Source organism: Cibotium barometz, chromosome 10, assembly GCF_041138505.1.
Source record: "Cibotium barometz isolate CiBa-2024 chromosome 10, ASM4113850v1, whole genome shotgun sequence".
NCBI lineage: Eukaryota > Viridiplantae > Streptophyta > Polypodiopsida > Cyatheales > Cibotiaceae > Cibotium > Cibotium barometz.
Window position 1 is genome coordinate 8,585,575 of NC_141055.1, and position 22,886 is coordinate 8,608,460.

Below are 22,886 nucleotides of genomic sequence, written 5' to 3' on the forward strand. Positions count from 1 at the left end.
GCCACACCAATAATCTTCAATCTAGCAAGATTCATCTTACTCCTATCATCATACCCTGCAATATCAAAGTACTCATCCATATAATCTGTCCAATTCAACACTGCCTCTTTGAGGTTGCTGCCCTTGCCTTAGAAGGGTTATGGCTGAGATCTATGGAGCACCTCCTTAACATCGTTATCCAATAGCTTCATTTTGGATACAACATTTTGAGCCTCATGATTTTTTTGAACTAAAAGAATTTTCGTATAGCAAAATCTTGGCAATGACTATATGACAAGAAAAAGATGTCTTTTATTTCCTCAAAAGTCTTATTACATTGCCAGGGAAAAGATCTCAGTCGTCCTGGGATCCAAAAAGGTGAAAACAACAATACTGGCTTACAATTACAAACTTTATGCGAGGAAGATTCAAATTAAGATAATTTAGCCTAGCTAAATACTCTTCTAGGATAAGACTTCTACCATTAATTTTGTATACTTTTACAAAATCAAGACTTTCCATAATCATGGCCAAATTCAGATTTGAGTCATAGACAGCGAAAGATAAATATTCTATTTCTATCACCACGGTAAACTTTTCTTCATCTTCATCCCACTAATGATGCTACATAAATAAAGACTGATAAGGCTTTCCAAAATAATAATTGAGATAAAAATTTACAACCATCACTCTACTCAAAAGAAATTCGAATTGCTTGAGGATAAGTATTGGGCCATATTGCATTTTAATTTTTTACAACATTACTCAAAATAGAAGATAAGATTTAAACAGAAGACAAGATCCCTTAGATGCCTTTCTATCACATCGTAGGTCATCTTCATAAATTTACAATTAATTCCAATCTAATAAATTGTTATTTTATTAGCTTGAGATTGAAGATACTAATGGGTTTCTTTGAACGAGTTGGTGCAAACCAAGGAGGAAGAATTGGTAAGGACTCTAGTCTTGGTCATTATATTGGTAAAATGAACAAAGAAGTTCTTCCGATTTTTCACTCCAATAGAGGTAGTTACAAGGTATTTGGATTGGTCTATTATCCCCTCAAATACTGATAGAGTTATACAAAGAGAAATTTAATGCTATTAGGACTTTTGGGCATGCACTTGGGGTTTAGACTATGAGATCATCATATTTTTTAAATTACACCGCATATGTTTTAGCACCAACTATAATAAGATGGATGCAAGCCTCCTAGATAAGTTTTTAATATTTAGAGGTGAGATTAAGTTTACATCTAGTGATGAATAAGCAAGCTTAAAGGAAGAAGAAGCTTCCGAAAGAGGAATTCATCTTCTTACTTACCACTAGTGTTTAAACTTTATGTAATTGCCTTTAGATATATAAGTTCCGTACGAGAGTTTTTTTTAATGCTAATTTGTTATAAATACTGATCATTAAAAACATATCTTAGATCTTCATGTGATTCATACACCTTTTTCTTATACCTCTAATTTTTATTCTTGTGTACCACTAGTGAACAAGTTGCCTCATCGGATTAATATCATCTATTCCACCTCCATGTGATGTTTCCTTTTGAAAACCACATCAAGCTTACCAATGACATCATTCCATGCTTTAAGAAGACCTTTTAAACACCGCATTGAGCTTACCAATGAGATCGTTCCATGCCTTAAGTAGACTATATAGCTAAGCTTCCCTCTTTGGCAAAGTAAGGTCCATGAGCCTCCAAAATGTGTTGCAAAGTAAGGCCTATATCATAAGTACTTAAAAACTTTAAGAAAAATAAAAGAATTTTTAGATATAGTTTTATACAAATTTAGAAAAACTCTTACTATCATATAGTGGCTTTGTAGTGGCGCGGGTGATACTACTATGACCCCAAACTTCTACCATTAATTTATAAAAGTTTCTAACAACTTTCTTAAAATTTACTACATAATCCATTGTAAAATATCATCTTTTGTAAAAGAATTACCAACTTCACCAATCGAGTCTTTCCTCCATTTCTCCTATCAAGAACAACCATATGCATCTCTGCTGCTTCACTAGTAAATCTCTCTTTTTATTTCGTGTAGAGAAATAAAATTTCTCGCCTTTGCCCCACCAAAGCAGCATGGCTTGCAAGGTATGTTTCCACTTGCCCCCCTTGAAATCTTTTCATGCTTTTTTATTTCCACTCTTGACCTCTATGTGACCCAATGTCTTGTATGTCTCTTGAGCATTACTCTTGGTTGCATCCTATAGGCAAAACATATAAACTCATATACCAACTTTTTGGGCTTATTTGTAAACATATTGTGTTTGGTTGGAAAGCCTTCTTATATAACCGAAGAGACCTGCATGACCATTACATACATACTTAATAAAGGAGGTTAATCCTCAAAATAGATCTCTCTCTCTCTCTCTCTCTCTCTCTCTCTCTCTCTCTCTCTCTTCCCAACAAACAAACGTGCATGCTTGTATGCGCACACACATCTAATTTATGCACACACACATGCATATGCATGTGTACACACATGAGTGTACACGTATACACACACATGCATATGCATGTGTACACACACGAGTGTGCACGTATACATACATACACCCCCCCCTCTGCTTAGATCCATCATTAGGGGAGAACGGAGCTCATTTTAGGGCCTTTTACCCAAAATGAAAAATCCCTCTCCACTAATCGGAAAAAGGCCAACGTAACGTTGGAGAAATTGCAAAAACAAAGTAAAATTCATTTAAAAAAAAAGAAATAAGAATCATATTTTATTGAATATACAAATGTTTGCATTCAATGAAGAGATCCATTTCAATTTTGACAGGATTATTTTATTGTGAGTCACGCAGTTATATCATCAAAGACACACAAAAAAGGTTTGCTCTCCTAAACCAGTTTTCTCACTTGAACGTCGTCTTCCTCTAGCTTCTTCAAATTTTGACACTCTAACATCTAACGTCTTCCTCTAGCTTCTTCAAATTTCGACACTCTAACATCTCTTATTGTCTCATGCTCTCAAAAATGACAATAGAAAACTATCACCGAGCTTGTGCAAAACGCTGTGTAGAGTCAAATGCAAAGGATTAGAGAAGGGAGGTGAGTTCTTTGCCCCATTGACGCGCTTCTTCTACTATTAACTCTATTGAGATTGCTAACACAATTTCTGCAAGTGGGTGTTGTCAAAAGCTTATTGTATATCAAAAGGGAGATGGGTTTTGATGCAACCAAACAGGAGAAAGAAGCAAAGATCAAAGAATCAATTTTTGGCAGCATGGAAAGGTAGGCTGAAGGATTTTAGAACTGTAGAAGGGAAAGTGTTTTTTGTAAAACTTGTGTTTTCTGACCACAACATTTTATTGTTGCAGATATTTATCCATCATCCTATCAAAAATGGCAGCCAGTAGAGTGCATTTTGGGACTATTGGATGTTCTACATGGTAGCATATTGGAGAGTTACAATACCAAAATAGATATGCCACCCAGTTAGCCCAATTAGGGATTTTCTTTTACGATCATTTCTACCAATTGTGCTGGACAAAGAAAACACCTATGGTGCCTTGAGAAGGCTAGATCTTCCATAATGGCATAGTATGGATTGGCCCATTCCTCATGCCACTATTACAGAGACTTATAGAGCTAAGCTCTTCTCGGAAGTGCATGTTCTCTACGGCTAGGCATTGCAACTAGAATTGTCAAAATAAATATTTGCATGCCCATTAAAGTTTTTGTGGACTTGTTCAACAAATATGATGTGAAGGTTTGTAGAAAAATGCTCAACTACAAAGCCAATGCTATTGCAGATAATTTTAACTTTCTAGATGATGGCTAGGACTGAAAAACCTACAATAAAGTCTATTATGAAGTGGTACCAAACTCAATTGCAATCAAATATATGATTGTGACTCATAATTTCATATTCTCTTTTTACTACAAACGCAACAGGCTTATTCAAAATCAATTGGTCCCAATGGATCAAGACCTAAACTCTTTTGGTGATGATAATGAATTGGTTGATATTAAGGTTTAAGAAGATGGATTTCTATTAGGTGTTATATCGCTTAGACAGTGCTGCTGCATACTTACACGATTACGTCATGATGTGCTCCTAGAGACAACAGGCAATGTTTCAGGAAGCTTCTCATTTATTCTAAACAACAAAAAGGTAAATGAAATAACTAAAGTTTGCTTAATATATGAGTTTGTCATACATACAACTAAAACAACATCATAACAGGTACTACATCGAAGGGAGAATAAGATACAACGCAAAGATATCTCAAATATGATGTCAAAATTTGCCAAGATCAACAATTACAAGTTTGTTATACATCATTACAAAAGAAGTTACATGAGAGTAGGCGATGGGACAGGCTAATCAGATTGTGGCTTTACTTGTGCAGATGATGGGAGAGGCACATCCTCTAGGAGAGGCTGTTCTTATATGGAAGAGGCTTATCCATGGGCATAGGCAGAGGCTGATCCATGGGCAAAGGTACAGGCTGATCCTCATGGAGGGGTTGTTCTTTTGGCACAGTAGTGGGAGAGAGGAGGTCAAATGCTCAACTCCTAGCACCGTGGGATCCTCTTCTGCACAGCAGGCTTCTTCTTCTCTCTGGTCTCCTCCTCAAAAATTTCATGTACCATGGGATCTTCTTCTCCAGTAGTGCCAGAAGGCTCTTGTTCTTGTGTGCCCTCTTCTGCAACGGTCTCCTTTTCTCTGGTCTCATCCTCAAAAATTTCCTCCATTTCTAGAACAGATGCCATGTTTTCCTCCTCTTTGATCTACTCACCTAAGGTCTCTCCTTTTTTTGGCATAGGCACCTCTTCTCTTGGTGCTCTGTGAGCATGGTCTAGGAAAGAACTTACAGCTTTAGCCCTAAAATTATCTACAGACACTGCATTGTAACTATCCTCATCAAGCTGTAATCAAGATTAATGAAATTTAGTTACCTTTTAATCCCATATTGATCAGTGTACAATATCATTATTAATGAATGGGTGTATGAACTTATAATGTCTGGTCTTTCAAAATCATAATAAGTGGCTAGTATGTATTTGGCATGTATCAAGGTCCTCTATCCACAGGAGTACCCATCTTTCTACTGTGGAGTCTGGACATGCATTAAAAATCATACGCAATATGTTACATCATATTGAAAACCAGCATGTGTAGAGGGAAGGGCACTTATAGGCATGGAAAGAGGTTTAACAGAGTTTAGAAGATTGACATTGGGGGGAATGTGATCAAGAACATTGAACAGTCTCTTCAAGCATCTACAAAAGAGAGATTTACTTATAAACAAATCCAAAATAACCTTACCAAAAAATAACAAAACTTGTAGAAGGGAAATATACAGATTAAGCTCTTAATGGGTTTCATATGAGTTGAAGAGAAAGCATTCATGATCCTGGACATCAATGCATACAAAGCTCCAATGCCGACTGCTCCAAAGAAAGACAGAAATCAATCAGTCTTCAAGTAGACATGGTGAAAAGATCAAGATTATAGGCAACATTCACTTACTACTATGAGTAATAGGGAAAAATGATGGTATTGACTCTATGAAGGTTGTGTAAACCATTTGGCTAAGATTTTTACTGGCTCTCTCAAATTCCTTATTGCCTAAGAGAAGTGGGGGTTCAGAAGATACACCATTGGTTGGATGTCTTGAGGTAACTTGGATCTCATCATGCTGTCAAAAAGGTTTGGCTCTCAAAAATTCATTGCCAACATTGTACCAAACAGTTAGGAACTTACCATAAACAAGAAAAAATAATTGAGTCGACCTGTGCAGATTTGTTCCTCAAGTTCCCTGTGCAGTCTTTTGACAAAAGAATCTGTCTGTCAGCATCATCCTCCTCTATTTTGATCATAATTCTAGACCCCAAGTCTAGCAATCTCTGCAAGTTCTTCACAACTTGAATGGCAGTAGCATGGGATAGAGCCTGAGAACCATCATTCTTTTGGCTTTTTACTGACTCCTTATAGGCAAACTTTGCCCTTGTGTCTCTATTATGTGTTACCTCCTGATTCTTTGGAATTTCTTCATCTTTTGGCTTCCTTTGCTGGTGGTACCATGAGAATATCCCTCATCGTCACATCTACCCAATCAGTAGGATGAAAGAGATGGTCATATCTCCAACATACCCTCTTAAGGATTTCCATGTCTTTAAGCATGATTGTACACATGTGGACATGTGCAGCAGCAACAAGCATAGTGTCCTGCAAGAACTCAATAAGGAAGTCCTCTGCTGCTTCCTGGAGTGTGTAGATAGTATACCTCTGCCACCTCATTTCCAAATGACCAATTATTACAAACCTCTCTTGCCTTGGGGGGGATAGCAAACCCAATAGCCTTCTGTGCCTTTCTTATCTCTCTGAGTATTGTCACTCTCTGGATGAATCTCTTTGTCTTTGCTTGCTGAAGGATGTGCATGGGCTTTCCTTTTCTAGAGGCTCTAGATCTGGATAGTGATGGTGCCCTTTCTGTGTGGCAACTTTTGCAATAGGAGGACCCTGTCCCTCCTTCCTAGCTGTTTTCTTAGTCCTTGCCATTGACTAAAAAATAAATTGTACCAGCCAAAGGAACTACGTCCGAGACGCGATATGCCTATATGATTGGAATCCAAAAGTGGAAATCGCTTTCTGTCGTGTCTGTCTAGAAACACACCAAAGAATGTGATTTTAGTGATTGAGGGACCTTTCGTATGCTTTATCGCATTCTTTAGCACTTTGGAACTTGTGTATCCTACACTAAAACTTAAAACCAACTGTGCATTTCACAAAACACTATGCAATGTGTGGCCCCTTATATTGTGTTCCAGTGCACCCAAGAACACCATGAATACATGCAACAAAGCAGATCTTACCTGTGTCTCCCTTGATAGACAAATTGAAGTGGATGTCAATGTAGAGTCAGTCCTCGAGGCATTGGGAGGTGGATGTCTAGTTGTAAGTGTCCAGTTGTAAGCTAGAGTCTGCCCATGCATTGGGAGGAGGATGTCTAGTGGTTGTCCAGTTGTGTTGATGCTATGAGATGGTGAGAGCAGGATTGGTGGAAGAGTTGCAAGAGGTGTGTGACAAAGAGTGACCTGCATGCTAGAATAACGGTGTCCGTCCAAATGAAAATCATGAAAAGGTAAGAGCGAATCAAGGCGAAAAAAGCGGTTGACACGTGCGGTCATTAAATGCACTTTACTGTTGATCTCGAGAAATGTGTCTTTTTTATTTTGCATGTGTCTAGTTCCCCCCACACTTGATGTGCCCTTTTTTTTGCATGTGGCTAGTTCCCCCACACTTTCTAGTTCCCCCCTCACTCCCTGCAAGCAAGCACCCTGTTCACTAGTTCTAGGAGCACATGCAACAAGCAGGCACCCTGTCACAATTCTAGCTAGCATCCAGCAGAGGCAGGCACCCTGTCAGCCTATCACTATTTCAAAGAGTACTTGCCAAGCCAAACATGTTGGATAAATGTTATCCCAACTCCTTAGTCCAAATTAATATGTGGTTGATAGGCTAGTGGTCAGTGGTGGTTGGTGTGTAAAGCCTACAAATGGTTGGTGCATGTTGTTCATGCAACTCATGCAACTAAAAATAGGGTAGAGGAGTCTCTAAATAAGGTACAAGTCGTGATCAAGTGATTATGTAAGTTTGGTTCATGTCTAATCACAATTAGTGTCTTCTTGTGTTAATCTCATATCAATTTTCTGCATATACCAATTTTTGTCCCTCATATTCATAATGTCTTGTACAATCTTTGATCCACCTTGAATATGGTTTTGATCAATCTTCATATCTTAGTTATCATATCCAACATTTGGTATCAGAGCTTGACTCAATTAGGCTTAGTTTATTAGCAAAAACCCTAATCAATTTCTTAATCACCATAGCCAGTTTTTCTCAGTTTGAACCACATACTGTAGTTTGATTCCATGTGTGCACCTAAGTGGATGAAACCCTAATATTTTGATATAGGATCTTATCTTAGCTCCCACGCATGCTACAACTCCAAGCTCATTGCCTAATTTTGATGTAGCTCAGCGAATTTTGAATCGCCATCAGCACAGCCCGTTTCCTGTTCAGCGCAAAAATTCGCCTACGTCGCTTCAAATTGAGTCAATTACTTTGAGGTGATGCAAGTCCATTATGTGAAGATTCAGCACACAAATTTTGGAGGCATATGGTCCACTGTAGTAGCAGCTGCACGCATCATTTTTCCAATCGCCCCTTTTCTGCAGTTTCTGCTCCAACTATATGGTGATACCTATTTTGATTTATATTGATGATATTGTTTTTATTTGGGCTTAAATCGTCTATGTGAGCAAGTTCTCAACATTAATCATCATATTTCATCATCATGAGTTCCAAATTCCCCGACAAATTCAACGGAACTGGGTTCCATACCTGGCAAATCAAGGTGAAGGGCTACCTCACAAAGAAAAATTTGTGGAGTATGGTCAAGCCACTTACTGAAGATGAAGCAGGTATTTCTGCTGCAGCTACAAGAGCTACAACGGCTGCACTTCAAGCAAAAGATGAACAAGCACTTGGTATTATCATTACTGCTTTAGAAGATGATTTTATTCATTATATTGATGATGTTGAGTCAGCTATGGAAGCTTGGGAATTATTAGAACATACTTTTGGTGCAAAGGCAAAGCATTCCAAGATCAGTTTGAAGATGCAACTCTTTGATCTAACCATGGAGAGTAATGAAAATTTAGCAGCTTTGATTAACAGGTTGAAGAGCTTAATGACACAGTTGGTTTATGTTAAATCTCATGTTCCTGAAGAAGATGCTATTGCTATCCTGCATAAAAGCTTACCTTCACGCTTTAGATAAATTGTGACGGTACTTAAAGAGAAGGAGCACCCTTCTTTGGAAAGTATCATAAATTCTTTGCAGGAAGAAGATAAGAAGATTACAAAGGATGTGATAGATCCTTATGCATATATTGTTACTACGACATCGGCAAAGAAGAAGTGTACTATTTGTGGTCGTACAAATCATCTTACTAAGGATTGTTTCTCCAAACATCCTTGTGAGTATTGTGGAAAGACGAATCATCCATCCTCAAAGTGCTACAAAAAAGATCAAAAGCAAGCAAAGGCACATGTGGTTGAAGAAGTCAACCAACAAGAAGAAACAAATCTTTGTTCTAGTCTCAGTATAAAAGATGTAGATGAGGAGTATGCTTTTTAGATTATGTCATGTATGTGGTTGAGTCAAGACTTATGTTGTTCCAACTTGACGAGTTGTAGAGGAGAGTACACTACCCTATGTTGTTGTTAAGGGGGGACTCTTACTCATTGTGTCAAGGAGGTTTGTTAGACTTGATTCATGTTTTGTAAGAAGTTGGTCTTAAGGGGGGATTGTTGGATAAATGTAATCCCAACTCCTTAGTCCAAATTAATATGTGGTTTGATAGGCTAGTGGTCAGTGGTGGTTGGTGTGTAAAGCCTACAAATGGTTGGTGCATGTTGTTCATGCAACTCATGCAACTAAAAATAGGGTAAAGGAGTCTCTAAATAAGGTACAAGTCGTGATCAAGTGATTATGTAAGTTTGGTTCATGTCTAATCACAATTAGTGTCTTCTTGTGTTAATCTCATATCAATTTTCTGCATATACCAATTTTTGTCACTCATATTCATGATGTCTTGTACAATCTTTGATCCACCTTGAATATGGTTTTGATCAATCTTCATAGCTTAGTTATCATATCCAACAAAACATTACCAACAAAAATGGAAAACCAACAAGGTATGAAACCTCAGCCTTCCTCATGACTATTTTATGCCAGTCAGGGTTGTAGCCTTGTTGTATTTGAAACTAGAAGGGTTAGCATTTTCTGAATTATTACATGAATAAGAAGCCATTTCCCACGTTAATAATAACCAAACGTGAAGCGGCATCAGGAACGGCCCCTTCGTACGGTTAAGGTAGGTTAGAAGGTGTAATTAGTTCTGGCGGAAGCCCGCCAATCAAAGGGAAAGGGATAGAACGAGTAAAATACCAGGTGCCCTACAAAGAAAGAGTTTTAAGGCCTTGGGATTTCCTCAAGCTCCTCTATCGCATTGTTTGGCTTTTTCTTGAGAAAGCGCAATACAACATGATTTGGGATTTTGGGCAATCCTCCAGCCCCCCTCAGATCGCATTCTTTGGCTCTTTCTGAAGAAACCTATTTTTTATTATATTGCCATTGATTTTTTTCCCTACTCAGATCCTGGAGAGAGAAGAAGGCCTTTCAAAATGTCTGTAAGCTTTTCTCATGAGGCACTGAAGCAAGAGACTGCTCCAGGTAAGCTGTAACAACCATACCTTAAACTGAATTGTTAAGATTCCTAAGTATTGTAGCTTATATGGATTGTATACTCTTGTAGAAAAAAGACAAAAGATCAAGGGAAAAGGGAAAGAGAGAGACCCTGCACAACCCATGAAAAGGTCCCTCAAACTTGAGGGTACAACTCTTGACGAAGGTAGATCTTGTAATGTTCTTCTTATATTATGTCTCCTTCTCTGTTTGTTTGGCTTCTAAGGGGTAGGGATCTATTTCTACCAGAGAAGAAATCATGTGACATGATGCTCTTTGAGTTCCTTCTTCATAGAAGCAACACACATAAAGAGTATCATATATTATATGAGATGTTCAACAAGGAACTGGACTATGCAAAACTGCTGGAGTAGCATAAAGACTTCTTGGCTGAGGAGACCAAATTTTTCCAAGGTCTGACAGAGCAAGAAAGGGTTTTTCTTGAGGACAAAGATTACATCCACATCAAGGATATATTAACATGAGATACAAGAATGTAGTCAACAAAAGGTATGAACAATTGCTACAGACTACCAAGGTAAAGTGTTCCATACACCCCAGAAAGTGCAAGCTCCTTGATGAAAGTGTGGCTTTTGCAATCTACCTTTGGTATGTGCATGGAGCACCAGAAGAGCTCTCAAAGTAGGTAGGAGAGGAGGAGTATCTTGAGGAACTGAGAGAAGTAGAGGAGTCAGATGAGGTTAAAAATCAAGATAAAGAGGCTAAGGAAAAGGATGTAGAGAAAGACATCAACATTGAGAAGGAGAGGGAAGAAGTTACTACTATGGACCTTATTAGTATAAGGTCAGAGACATTGAAGACAGTAGTTCATAATCAAGCTCTGGACATTGAGAACTCTAATCATGCTATTCCTTTGCTCCCAACTTTTAGGATTGGAGATGTGGAGTATGTTTTGCTATATGATATACAATGTATATTGAATTTGAGGGAGGACTATGGACTTGCACAATGATTGCCTAGTCTTGCACTCTAGATTCTGGGTTCATTGATGAGGATGATCCCTACATCTCTCTGGAGGACAACTTTAACTCACAAGAGTCATTGGCTTTCTGTTTTGAGGAGGCCGCCAAGTTTGAAAAGAGTGAAGAGATGAATGATGAAACATTTAAGTGCAAAAGGATCTCAAATATAACATGCTTGTCAAGGACATAAAGACTAAGGAACCAGCAAAGGACTCTACTGAAAGAGGTAGTTTTCTTTGGTTAGACAAGCAATTAGAAGCAGATGAGAATATGAAAGTTTATCTTTTTATATTTGAAGTCTCATGTTGTTATGCTACAATATTTGTTCATTAAGCTTTGTTTTCTTCATTTCAATTGCTAGGTGAAGATGAAAGCTTCCTTCAGAGATCATCTAGGAGCAGAGAGAGAGGCCTTGGTCAATCATCTAGTTTGTCACACTACATCAGTAAGCTATCATCTGCAAAGATGTTGATTTATCATCGGCATTTCAGTAATGATGGGGAAGTTATTGTTTTCTTCTTGAAAAGTTTATATAAATTTCTTGGAGGACATCCAATCAATAGTCAAAAGGACAAGATTATACTGATTGAGAAGCTCTACGCTCTCAATATTTTTGGCTATTATCCAGGCAAGTAGTGCTCCAGAGATGGATATGAGCTACACTACTTATGCACTATAAAGTGGCATAAAAGACCGGTGGATGGTCATGGTAAGCAGCATCTTATCAGGTACAGAGAAGGAGCTACACCAAAGCTAGAGATTTTGCAAAGTGAAGGAGATCAATCATATAAAAAGCTAGATGATCCTATTGTTGAAGAACCAGAAGAGAAAGGCTTTTTGTAAAAAAAGAGGTCACCAATTAAAATATCAAGAAAAGCACCAACTCGTAGGCTATGGGAATACATGTAGTAAAATTGCACATGTAATTATTCGGTAGAGAATTTAAAAAAAGTTTATATTTAGAGACAAATAGGAACTTGAATATGCTTGTACATTGCATTTTAATATGTAGTTGAATGTTCAACTCCCTATCTATCAACCCAGCGATGGTTGAAGTACAGTTTTGTTTTTCTCCACTCTGCATGCTTTTGTGTGCAGCTATTGAGTTGTCAAGAATTTGCCTTTTTCTTTGCTTTTGGACAGTTTTGTATGCTAATTTTAGTTGTGAGATTTTAAGTGTCCTCTTGATGTGCAATCTTTGCAAGATTCCTCAATAGAACCATTGGAAAACTTGCTTCATACTATTTGCTTTTTGAGCTTCCCCAAAATGTTGTGTATGTCTTAAGAAAGCACTACGTGCTATGTAATTAGACTTTTCCATCCCTTGTGTAGACCAAATTGCAGGGCATCCATATTTTTTGGCAAAAAAACGGCACGTGGTTGTAGATTATATGCTGCACAAATAATACAAAACGTGTTACTTTGTAGTGCGAATTGTTTACACTATGTGGCTAAGGAAAGTATCTAAAATTTATTACCATGTAATGTGTAATGTTACAGTCTGTCCAAGCTTGTTTCATGGATTTTCCAAAAGTCTTCAACTCTTCTTCAAATGCCCGATAGTCATCCTTGATCCAAGTGTTCTTGTCGCAAAGTATGAAAAGTTTGTCAATAGCCTCCCACACTTGTGACTTCACATTTCTTGCAAGACCATCCACTTCATGGTCTTTTACTGAATTGTATACTAGCTTCCACAATTGATACTTTGCTTTGGAAACATACCTTGATTGTCTTATAAGTCTTTTTTTTGCACTGAGGTTTTGATAGAAACCTTCTAGCTTTGACCCCACCAATAGATGGCTTGACAGGAACTTCTTTACCATTTATTGATTTCTTTAGATCCTTTGTTATATGAACATCTCCTCCATGAAGACCAATGTCAAACAATAGCCTCTCTAATGCTTGAATAGCCTACTTCTTTTGTTTCTCATGAGACGAATCCTCCAAGCAAATCCAATATATAGAAACACCAACTTTTTGATAATCTGACATAAGGCATGCAATGTGCATATGTGAACATTCCACAAAGGGATATCCAGCACAGCTTTGAACTTAGAATCCTTCTTGTCTCTATTAGGTGCTCTCTTCCACCACTTAGGGTCTAAGACATGTGTTGGTTTCGTTGCAAGTACAAGCATGGAGTCTTTGAGTTCCCTCCTTTGCTTATGTTGTACATGCATTTAAGGGTTTTAAGGTCACCTGCCATATGCCACTCGACTTGAAAATCACCTTTGCCTCCCACATGAAGATGCTCTCCTTGCACTTGATTTGCACTTGATTTTTAATTGTGGTTGGTATTTCTGTTTTGTGGAATACCCATTTCAAGTGTCTCATGGTCCTCTGTCTTAACCTGTCATTGACAATTGTAAGCTTGCGTTAGAAACAAACATAGACATCATAGCAAAATAGTGTGCCAATTAAAGTGTTTACTAACCTCAAATGCCCCTAATCACCAAATGTGTTTTTCTGATTTCACGCTTAAATATTTTGGGCTTCCTTCTGTAATTGATGGGTCCAATTCTCTATTCATAAGTGTGATGTCACATGTTCAATCTTTTTCTCTATTATAATTTCACATTCATCCAGTTTTATAACAAACTTCAGACATCCTTGGCACTCTTCAAAAATGATACCATAGTACTCATCCATTCTTCTTTGCATTTGTTGGAGATCAACAAAAATGTTGTTCCAAGGATTATACATAGTACTCCCTTTCTCACCCTTAAACAATCCTTCAATATAGAAGCATTGGCCATTGTAGTTATGTACTTGTTGCTAATTTAGTAGGCCTCTCAACTTCCATACTTCTACAGGTGTAGGCAAAAGCACACGTTTGATTCTTTAATCTTTCAAAGTTGATGACACAGCCTTGAAGATAGAGGTGTAGCCTTTTCTGCTAACTCCACTTTCATCTAGTACCTCTTGAATAACATTTACATCAATTTTATTGGTGTCCACAAATTGTTACCAACATTCCGTTTGACTGTCTTGTACTTCTTCTCTTCAACCATGTTTTTTGCAATGCTACTCGGTAGCAAACCTTTCATTTGTTTGTGGAAGGATACATTAGGGAAATTTTGGGCTCATTTTTAGGCCCTCTAAGGGATTTTTGCCATCTTTGCCTTATAATTTCAAACTCCGAAACATTTGGAGTTGCTAAGCTCAAGATATACCATTTTCCTCAAAATTAAGTTTAAAGGCTACCATAACGGTCCACATCATCACTTTTGAACCTACTTTTTGTACATCTTCCATGGGTCATGTCCAAACCCCATCATGTTATATATCAATGGAAATATCTTGAAGAATAGATTCTATATATGCAACCTCCGAAAAAATTGGAGTTGATTTACAAAAAATTTACCATGGCCCCATTTTTGATGATGTGGCATTCCTTAGAGGGCCCAAAAATGAGCCCAAATTTCCCCTAATGTTAGGATTGACATTCTCTTTGTCAGGCTCTAAAACGTGTCTGCAAATAAGAATGGTTTTCTCAATTTCTAGTTTAAATCTATATTATCATTACATAGTAATAAAGGCATAAGAAATCTTACTTTTCTTGCTTAACCCTGCGCTTGCACCCTCCACTACCAGGTTTCAGTTTAGCAATATTGCGAATTTTTTTACTTCTATATCTGTCTCCCAATGGGGTAGCTTTTGTCCTTACTTTCTTCAGCTTCTGATGGGTCATCCTGAGTTCGTCAACCTCTTTTTGAAATTGTTCTTTTAGTTGTGAACACTCAGCAACCTTCTGAGCTTTGTCTTCTGCCTCTTGTTGGTATAGACACCTATACATATCAGCAAAATAGTAGATTGTCTAGATATGTATACAAGCAAGCCTTTGTGGTTGTCACCTGCAAACTTCAATAGTTGTGTTGGATTGGAAAAAGGAGGAGTGGAGTTCGTGATTGGGCATTGGGGTAGATTGCTCCATCACACCATAAGTCGATATAGTGCAGGCCTTCTCTCCTCATTTTTTCCATGTGCATGGCATCTATTCTTGGACCTTTTCTTCATTTTTGAAGAGGAATATAGTACTCTTCTTGTAAGTCCATGTGAAGATGGTATAGCCTCTTCTTATTAGATTCTTTGGTCGCTTGATTGCAGGTTGCCATTGTTTTTCTCTAAGTTCTCACAATGCAGCACCTCTTCATGAATCAAAACTTTGCGATGGCGGTAAAGGTCTAAAATGTTCAAAAGAACAAAGATTTTGTATGACATATCCAAAAGTATTTATGAGCACGTAGAGTCTTAAATGCGACGTGAGTTACTCCCTTGTGTTAAATGCGCGCCAGTTTCTTTATTCCTCTAGAGATTCACTTTTTGCAGGCAGTTTACATATTTTATTGATTTTATTGGATGCAATTTTTGATATTGTGCATTTTGGAGATGAGAAAAATAAAGAAATTGAGAATTTCTTACAAGGCCCCAAAATGAGTTTTGAATTCTTCTAATGGCTTGATAGAAACTTTCAAATTTTTAACAACCCCTTGGACCATCATTAAAGAAGTGTATAAGGTCATTCACTCTAATCCCAATACAAACTCTACACATAACTACTTTGCAAAGTATAAGGAAACCTGGCGATTGTACAGCATCCTCTGGCTATAGATATATGCCACCACCATAGCTAGGTGGGAGCACTTCGAAATAAGAAGTGGTTTTCCAACCAAAGAACGAACTCTTTGGCCATCTCTAAATAGATCTGAAACACAATCTCTAATGCTAGGGACCTTTCCCTCTTACAGTAGGTCAAGCCGCATGAAACGCTAGTGGTACGTTGCATCTGTTTGCCACTCGGCTACTATAGACGTGATGCTACCTGGGCTTTGTAAAGAAGCCACATCACCTCTATGTCCAAGAAGATAGATGGTGTGTCACATGCATTCGTACAAACCGTCGTCGATAGCTCATGGTGAATCGCGGCTTATGAGGTCCTCAATGGACTCCCGTGAGTCTATACTAAAGAAAATGCTCATTGAGAAAACTCTAAGAGTGAACAATGAGAATGAGGGGAGGGGGGAGAGGGAGAGGGAAAAGGGGCTTTTTATAGCTCGAGCGAGTTAGGGTTAGGATTTTTAGATATAAGGGACATGTATCAGCTGATTCACTGCCACATAACTGAATCGAGTTACATGAAAATTGTGCTTTCTTTTTGTACCTCAATGGGTATGTGTCATCAACTAGCTATCTGTATAACACGGGCAAGTTGCATGAAAAAACCAATGAAAAAAATTGGGCAGCACTATGTCAACAATTTTGGGGTGCATGCATGCCATGTGTTCAGTAAAGTAACTCGATCGAGTTACATGGTGGACATCCATATAAGCACCACATAACCGATGCATATCGTGTAACTCGATCGAGTTACGTTGTACCTACGTGGATATCCACCGTGTAGCTCGATTGAGTTTCGTATCGCATAACGAGCGAGTTACGTGGTGCCTATGAGAGATATCCACCATGTAACTCGATCAAGTTACTTGGTCATCGAATGTCACTTGGCATACTGCTAACATCAACCTTGTCCCATCCTGACAGTACAATCCCAAAGTGAGGAGCTTTATTGTACAATGACCCTATATTGCTTGTATAGCACCACCATTCGAGCTCCCTCTAATTTGGCAGCAAAAGTGGTGTGCTTAATACTTCATGTGAACTAGGTGTTGTTAGCATAGATTGGCCAACTTTTTAAGAATGATTGGATGCATTGAAAAGAATTTTTGCATGCCTAGTAGCTAAGGTAGTGATGGGAACTAAAAATGGTTTGATTGCATGAGAAGCTTGATAATCATATGTAGACATCAAACCCTAGCTGCATGAAAATTAGTTGGAGTTATTATCAAGATATATATATTTTACCCCTTCTGGAAGTGTATATTGATTTTGTATTTTCGTGCTAAGAGGAAGAGGACATTGTAGAATTGCCAAAAACAAAACCCTTTAAGTAAAACTTGTAGCTTACTGTACTTACGAATGTAATCTGCTAGATCCAACATGAAAGTCTTCAGTATTGATTATTAGAAAGCCCTATCTTCTATATGTTGGTGGCTGCACCACTAAACATTATGGCACCAGCGTAGGGGGTTGACCTTGTCATGTTGGGAAGCAAAAACAGCATGCATGATTTGCACAGATTTGAAGTATCATGTTGGGGAGCAAAAACAGCATGCATGGTTTGCACACATTTGAAGTATGATAAGTCTTGCAAGACATGCCTCAAAAAGAAATAAGGCATTCTGTAGTACTCGAAGTCGAAAGTATGGGCGAGACACTAAGCCTGCCATGCTGCAAGGAAAAGCATCCTCTGACTCAGACACCAAGCCTCATGCGGCGAAGAGCAATGTATGCAAAAAGGTGGTATCCCACAACCATAGCAAGCAAAGTTGAAGCTTCCTTAACACCACCACCTAAAGGTATGTTATGAATAGCTGGGGAAAGAGCTATGCTCTGACAACCAGTAAGTGTGTTGCAATTGTACTGCTGTCCTTTGTTGTACTGAACTTTGACAAGGAGTTTGAAGGTGTAATAGTTGAAAGAGATGTACTTTAGCCAGGCTATGAATGATGGAAGGTGCTGCAACACAACCCATGTTTCAATGCTTTGTTATAATGATGGGAAAATCAAGGTAGATCAACTACTGCATGCGAGCTAATTTGCAAATATGCTACCTCTACAAAATACCCTCCTGCTAGCATAAAAGTGAGTAGTATCACTGAAGCCAACGTAGTTGCTTTCTGTACGTCCATCATTGCTGCCCCAATAGCAACCCCTAGACCCTGAAAAAATCCAGAGAATTGGAGCACTGTAGGGTAGGAATTTCTCTTTAAAAAAACACTTTGTATTTTACCTGTGCAGTGATGGTACTGAGAAAGATGGTGAGCAATGTGAGGAAGAACGCCGATGGGGTCCGTTGCAAGTGTGCCATGAAGTAGACTATCAGAAGAAATACAACTGGTAGGCAAAGATCCAACAGAACATCACTGAGGGTGCGGGCCATGAAGTAAGCACTAAGCCTGTACATATCAGAAGCCCTTTCCTTTGCTAAGATCGCTCTCTCTCGGGGGAAAGTGAAGAGTGCTGTAAAAAGTGGAAAGAAGCTCCAGAATGTTGTCATAAAGAATAATAGTCCTACCTGCATTTTTTCCAGGATGTGCTAGATCAATTCATGAGACCTGCACAAGATCTTAGTGTATTTGGACAAGTTGGAAATACAGTCTGCGGCTTCGTAGGCGAGTTGGTAAGTATTTGAACTCTTGAGCGCGGGGTCTCGAGTCCAGACACCACTCGCCTCAGCCAATGGACACCAAGGTCCTTCGTCGCCTACGGGCGATCCATGGCCTCTCTCTCTTTGACCTTGGAGAGGATCAGCCTCATTGACTGATTTTAGCAGGATCAGCTCTACCAGAAAAAAAAAAGGTTGGAAACACAGTGATCAACCTACCTGATCTGCTACTTCTTTTTCTGTGTAAAGGTCTGAGTGCCACCACAAGCTGCCCGCGATGAGCGAGCTAGCTATGACTTGCAATATCCGTAACCAACTCAAGTATTCATGGCGCCTTTCTTTTACGCCTCTAATAAACAGGACTTTGAACTGTAGCCACCATGAAGAGCTCCATTCTCGCTTCGTGGATATCCCTTTCTTAAGCTCGGTCGAAATGCTCAGCTCAAGCAGTTTACTCCTCTCAATGGGTTGTAAAGTAATCTCAAAAGAATCAGAAAGGACCTGCCACAAGAAGCATCATTGGTCCATCACATATAATGGCCTCACCACACATATGTTGCACTAAGAGAAACAAATGGCATTCTTGAGAAACCTACTATGCAATCATAATTGTATTTTACCTGCCGTATTTCTTTGGACGGTAGTGTCAAGCAAACATTTCCGTCTTCACATGCACTAGAAAATTTTTGATGCAACTCTACTGGTATGGACATGTCAGCAAGATTGCCACTTGCCAGGTCTAGCAAAAAATCGGCAGGATTCATAGCTATAAGAGGAGAGAATCCTATAGAAGAGAAGTGATCCATGGCCACTCCTGCCTTTCCAAAATAGATCACTTGGCCTTCTGAGAGCAATATCAGCTTGTCAAACATGTGAAATAATCTGCTTGAGGGTTGATGGATAGTTGTGACCACAGTTTTTCCAGCCTACATAACAACAATACACTAGCATGTGAGGAAACCGTAGCCAAAGTTGTAGCTCGTATAAGTTTGTGACCAACCTCAGCTAGCTCATGCAACATTTGGACTATCCGTAGAGCTGTTGTCGAGTCCAATCCAGAGGTGGGTTCGTCTAGAAATAAGAGTGAGGGATCAATCAAAATCTCATGGCCCACAGAGACTCTCTTTCTTTCACCTCCGGATATGCCACGTAGAAAAGGGCCACCAATCGTTGTGTCTTGACACCTGCAAAGGCGAAGAATCAGGGAATCACATACCGGTTTTGTCAGTGTATACCCTGAAAGATCATGTCAAGGCCTAGCACATACCTCTCAAGGCCAAGCTGATAGATCACCTCCATTGCACGCTGTTTTTTCTCTTTCTTAGACATAATTTTTGGTAGCCTAAGTAAAGCCGCATACATCAACGTCTCTTTTACAGTCAAATGTGGATGAAGGGTGTCATCTTGCATAACAAATCCCATCCTGACTCAAAAAGAAAGATTCAATTATAGTAGCTTGAATGTAAGATTAACTATCTGAGGTGGTGACACATGTCATGTCACATAGCGCCAAGTCGCTAGTGGCCGCCATGTGGGAGTTCATGCCACATGAGAGGTCCCACCATGTGGCATGTTAGGCGCCCATCACATGGAAAATTCATTTGATGTAGGAAAGACTCCACCTACGCACCTTCGTTTTAATGCCTTGGAGTATGGCAGGTCATTATAGGTGATGGTGCCTCCCTGATTTGCATTTAGTCGTCCACTCAATAGGTTGAGAAGGGTTGTTTTTCCACTACCCGATGGCCCCATCAACGCTAACATTTCTCTGGGTGACACATAACCTGTGACACCGTGGAGAATCCCTTTCTCTTCTGCCATCCTTTTAGATAAAGTTGGACTTCTCAAGCTTAAAGAACTCTTTTTTATCGAAACTTTGTATGTGACATCGACAAACTGCAAAGACTTGATAAGTTAAATCTCTATGTTGAGCTTATGTTGCAGCCTCTAGAGACAAGAGAGAAGCTCTTTGAGGTTAGGTTTCTATAGGTGCTAACACAAACCTTTAGGGATATGGGTAAAGGTCTAGATACGTTGTGATCTTGAATTGGCATGTGGTTGTGATTATCCTTGCATGATCCCAGTTCCAGTGCCATGGTTGCTTGCTTTCTTGCTTCCATCACTAGAATAGTAAGATAACCTTGAAATTATTGCCAAAATTAGAACATTACAATAAGAATACACTTTGGAAATTTTATTTACCGTCACTCGTCATGCTGTGATCAATGCTGGGAAGTAGCACTGGACCTGTAATACCATCACTCATCATGCTGTGATTAATGCTGGGAAGTAGCACTGGACCTGCAACACCCAATGGAGGGCCTTGGACGTGCTGCAGGCTTGCACTAGAAGTTCTGCTTATGAATGTATCCTCTTGGGAGCTCATAGGAGAGATGTTTCGGATGTTCTCTCCTTGGCTTACACCATCTAAAGCTCCACTTTTTTTTGGCCTTCTGAAGAAACGTCTTCGGAGTTCTGAATGATTTTATTCAGAGGTCTATTGATAACTGCAATCGAGTCGGATTTCCACTAGAATTATTTTCTTGTATCCTCCATCTTGGGCTGTCCAACGTTTTGTAAACCCATCTTCTGGTGCTGTAATTATATGGTCCTGGCTACACAATCTCACAAGCCAAACACATCATAAACCAGTGCTCTGATGTTCAGATTTATATTTATTAAGCCAATTTGACCTATAATAGCCAGTGCTATGAAGTGCACCAGACACCAGTGCTATGGTATGCTCATGTATGATGCTATGATTTATGTATTAGAACAGTATAGTGCTATGGTCATGTGCTATGATATGGACCAAATAAGTCAAGTATAGCATGCGTGGATGCTATGAGTATATGTAAAACGCATCCTGGTCAGTCTGGCATATGATACATAGAAGAATGATGCCATGAAATTTGTGGTGTGTGTATATGACCCTTGGGAGCGAGACAATCAGACTATATCATGCTATGGTATAACGATCAAACTATATGATGCTATGATATAATGCATGAGGCTCTGCTATCTGTTTGCAGGTTGATATATGTGCGTTATATTAAACCAAGGAAATTAATCAGGTGAACCGATTAATGAGTCTAGATATAAATATAAGATTAAGCAACACTCATGGTGCACATGCAATTGCATACCTGAGCTCAAGCATAGCAGACGAAGAGGTCGAGGAGGCGGAGGAGGAGGAGTTGGTAAGGCGTAGGTGTTTCTTTTAATCAAGAAAAACGCTTGATTTCTTCTACGCGAGATTTACTTTCAAAGCAATTAAACAACCCACCAACCTGACAAGAACTACTTCGTTCCGATTTGCAGAAATTTACCCAAAATTTACACACTAATAATTCTGCTTCATGCAATCAAAATTGATGCTGGCTTAATTATATGATACAATCGTTCACCTGCATGCAATCAACGCTAAGCTGGCTTACACCATTCTCCGTAGATACTACGTTACACAGGACGGCAGATTATCTTGCCATGGACTTCAATTGAAGAGAAATAATAAGATTGCGACGGAAGCTAATTTGCATCAAGAAAACCTTCTGAGCAACTCACGTCGCCTTGTATTGTAGGCTAACTTGATTATATATATATATATATATATATATATATATATATATATATGGGGGCCATATCTTACCTTAAATAATATGATGTATTTAGATTTTGAAAGGTCATTCCATGATGCTCTGATGTGGACGACTACTTATGTGGCTAAGCTTGTATTTCCCACGCTACAATACCCCACATAAATACCTTGATCCTAGAGTTGCCCCCCCCCCCCCCTCTCACAATTGCCCCACTCACAATTTACCCACACCTTGTGCATCTGATGTGTATTGAGGTGTATATCTGCCTTTGTCGTGCCTTACTCATCTTGTGCTGGTCCACCCCGTGCTACACTCGAGTGCTCAACATCAGTAATCGAATATTGTTCTTTATCCCATTATGGGTGGTACGATGCATGACATGGAGAGTTCCTTTTGTTGCCTTCCTAACTACCAACCTCAATTATTTAACATATGCCATGAGGTGTCATCACTTTTTAACTTTGATAGTCTTAGTAGCCACTTTACAATAATTATTACTCTAGTGTCATTTTTTGGGTCAATCCAATTATTATTCTTTACTGCACACCTAGAAGATACATCTATATACGTGCTTTTAGGAAATAAAGGGGATCTGATTGATAATAGCTAAATTAAAAATATTATATATTTTTAATCATTCATACAAATTTTATTTTTTGCTTTCCAATTATAATTACAAAGTAAAGTGATGAATGATAAACACATGCAAACAAAATAGTTCTTTTAACATTGGGTTTGTTACGTAGAAATAAATGGAATATTTTGCTTTTGACTCAAGAGTGTTGGCACGTGGTGGGGGGAGGGGGGGGTGAA

At 38.8% G+C, this 22,886-nt stretch overlaps 1 protein-coding gene across 3 annotated transcripts; it reads right to left on the bottom strand.

Annotated features, from left to right (window-relative positions):
- Positions 1–17,191: 17,191 nt before the first annotated feature.
- LOC147634522 (ABC transporter G family member 22-like) lies at positions 17,192–22,205 on the bottom strand. Of its 3 annotated transcripts, none has more exons than XM_086803603.1 (11): positions 21,621–22,205; positions 20,776–21,089; positions 20,478–20,596; positions 20,105–20,370; positions 19,742–19,897; positions 19,475–19,658; positions 19,095–19,400; positions 18,690–18,975; positions 18,100–18,380; positions 17,921–18,028; positions 17,192–17,825 (listed from the first exon to the last, which is right to left on the bottom strand). In XM_086803603.1, the coding sequence occupies exons 2-11, from the start codon at positions 20,858–20,860 to the stop codon at positions 17,562–17,564; spliced, it is 2,055 nt and encodes a 684-aa protein (XP_086659729.1). In that variant the 5' UTR covers positions 20,861–21,089; positions 21,621–22,205; the 3' UTR covers positions 17,192–17,561. The 3 variants fall into 3 exon arrangements, with proteins under 3 accessions (XP_086659729.1, XP_086659727.1, XP_086659728.1); XM_086803601.1 differs by having other exon boundaries at positions 20,677–21,089; XM_086803602.1 differs by having other exon boundaries at positions 20,677–21,089; positions 21,882–22,041.
- Between the last annotated feature and the right edge of the window lie 681 nt (positions 22,206–22,886).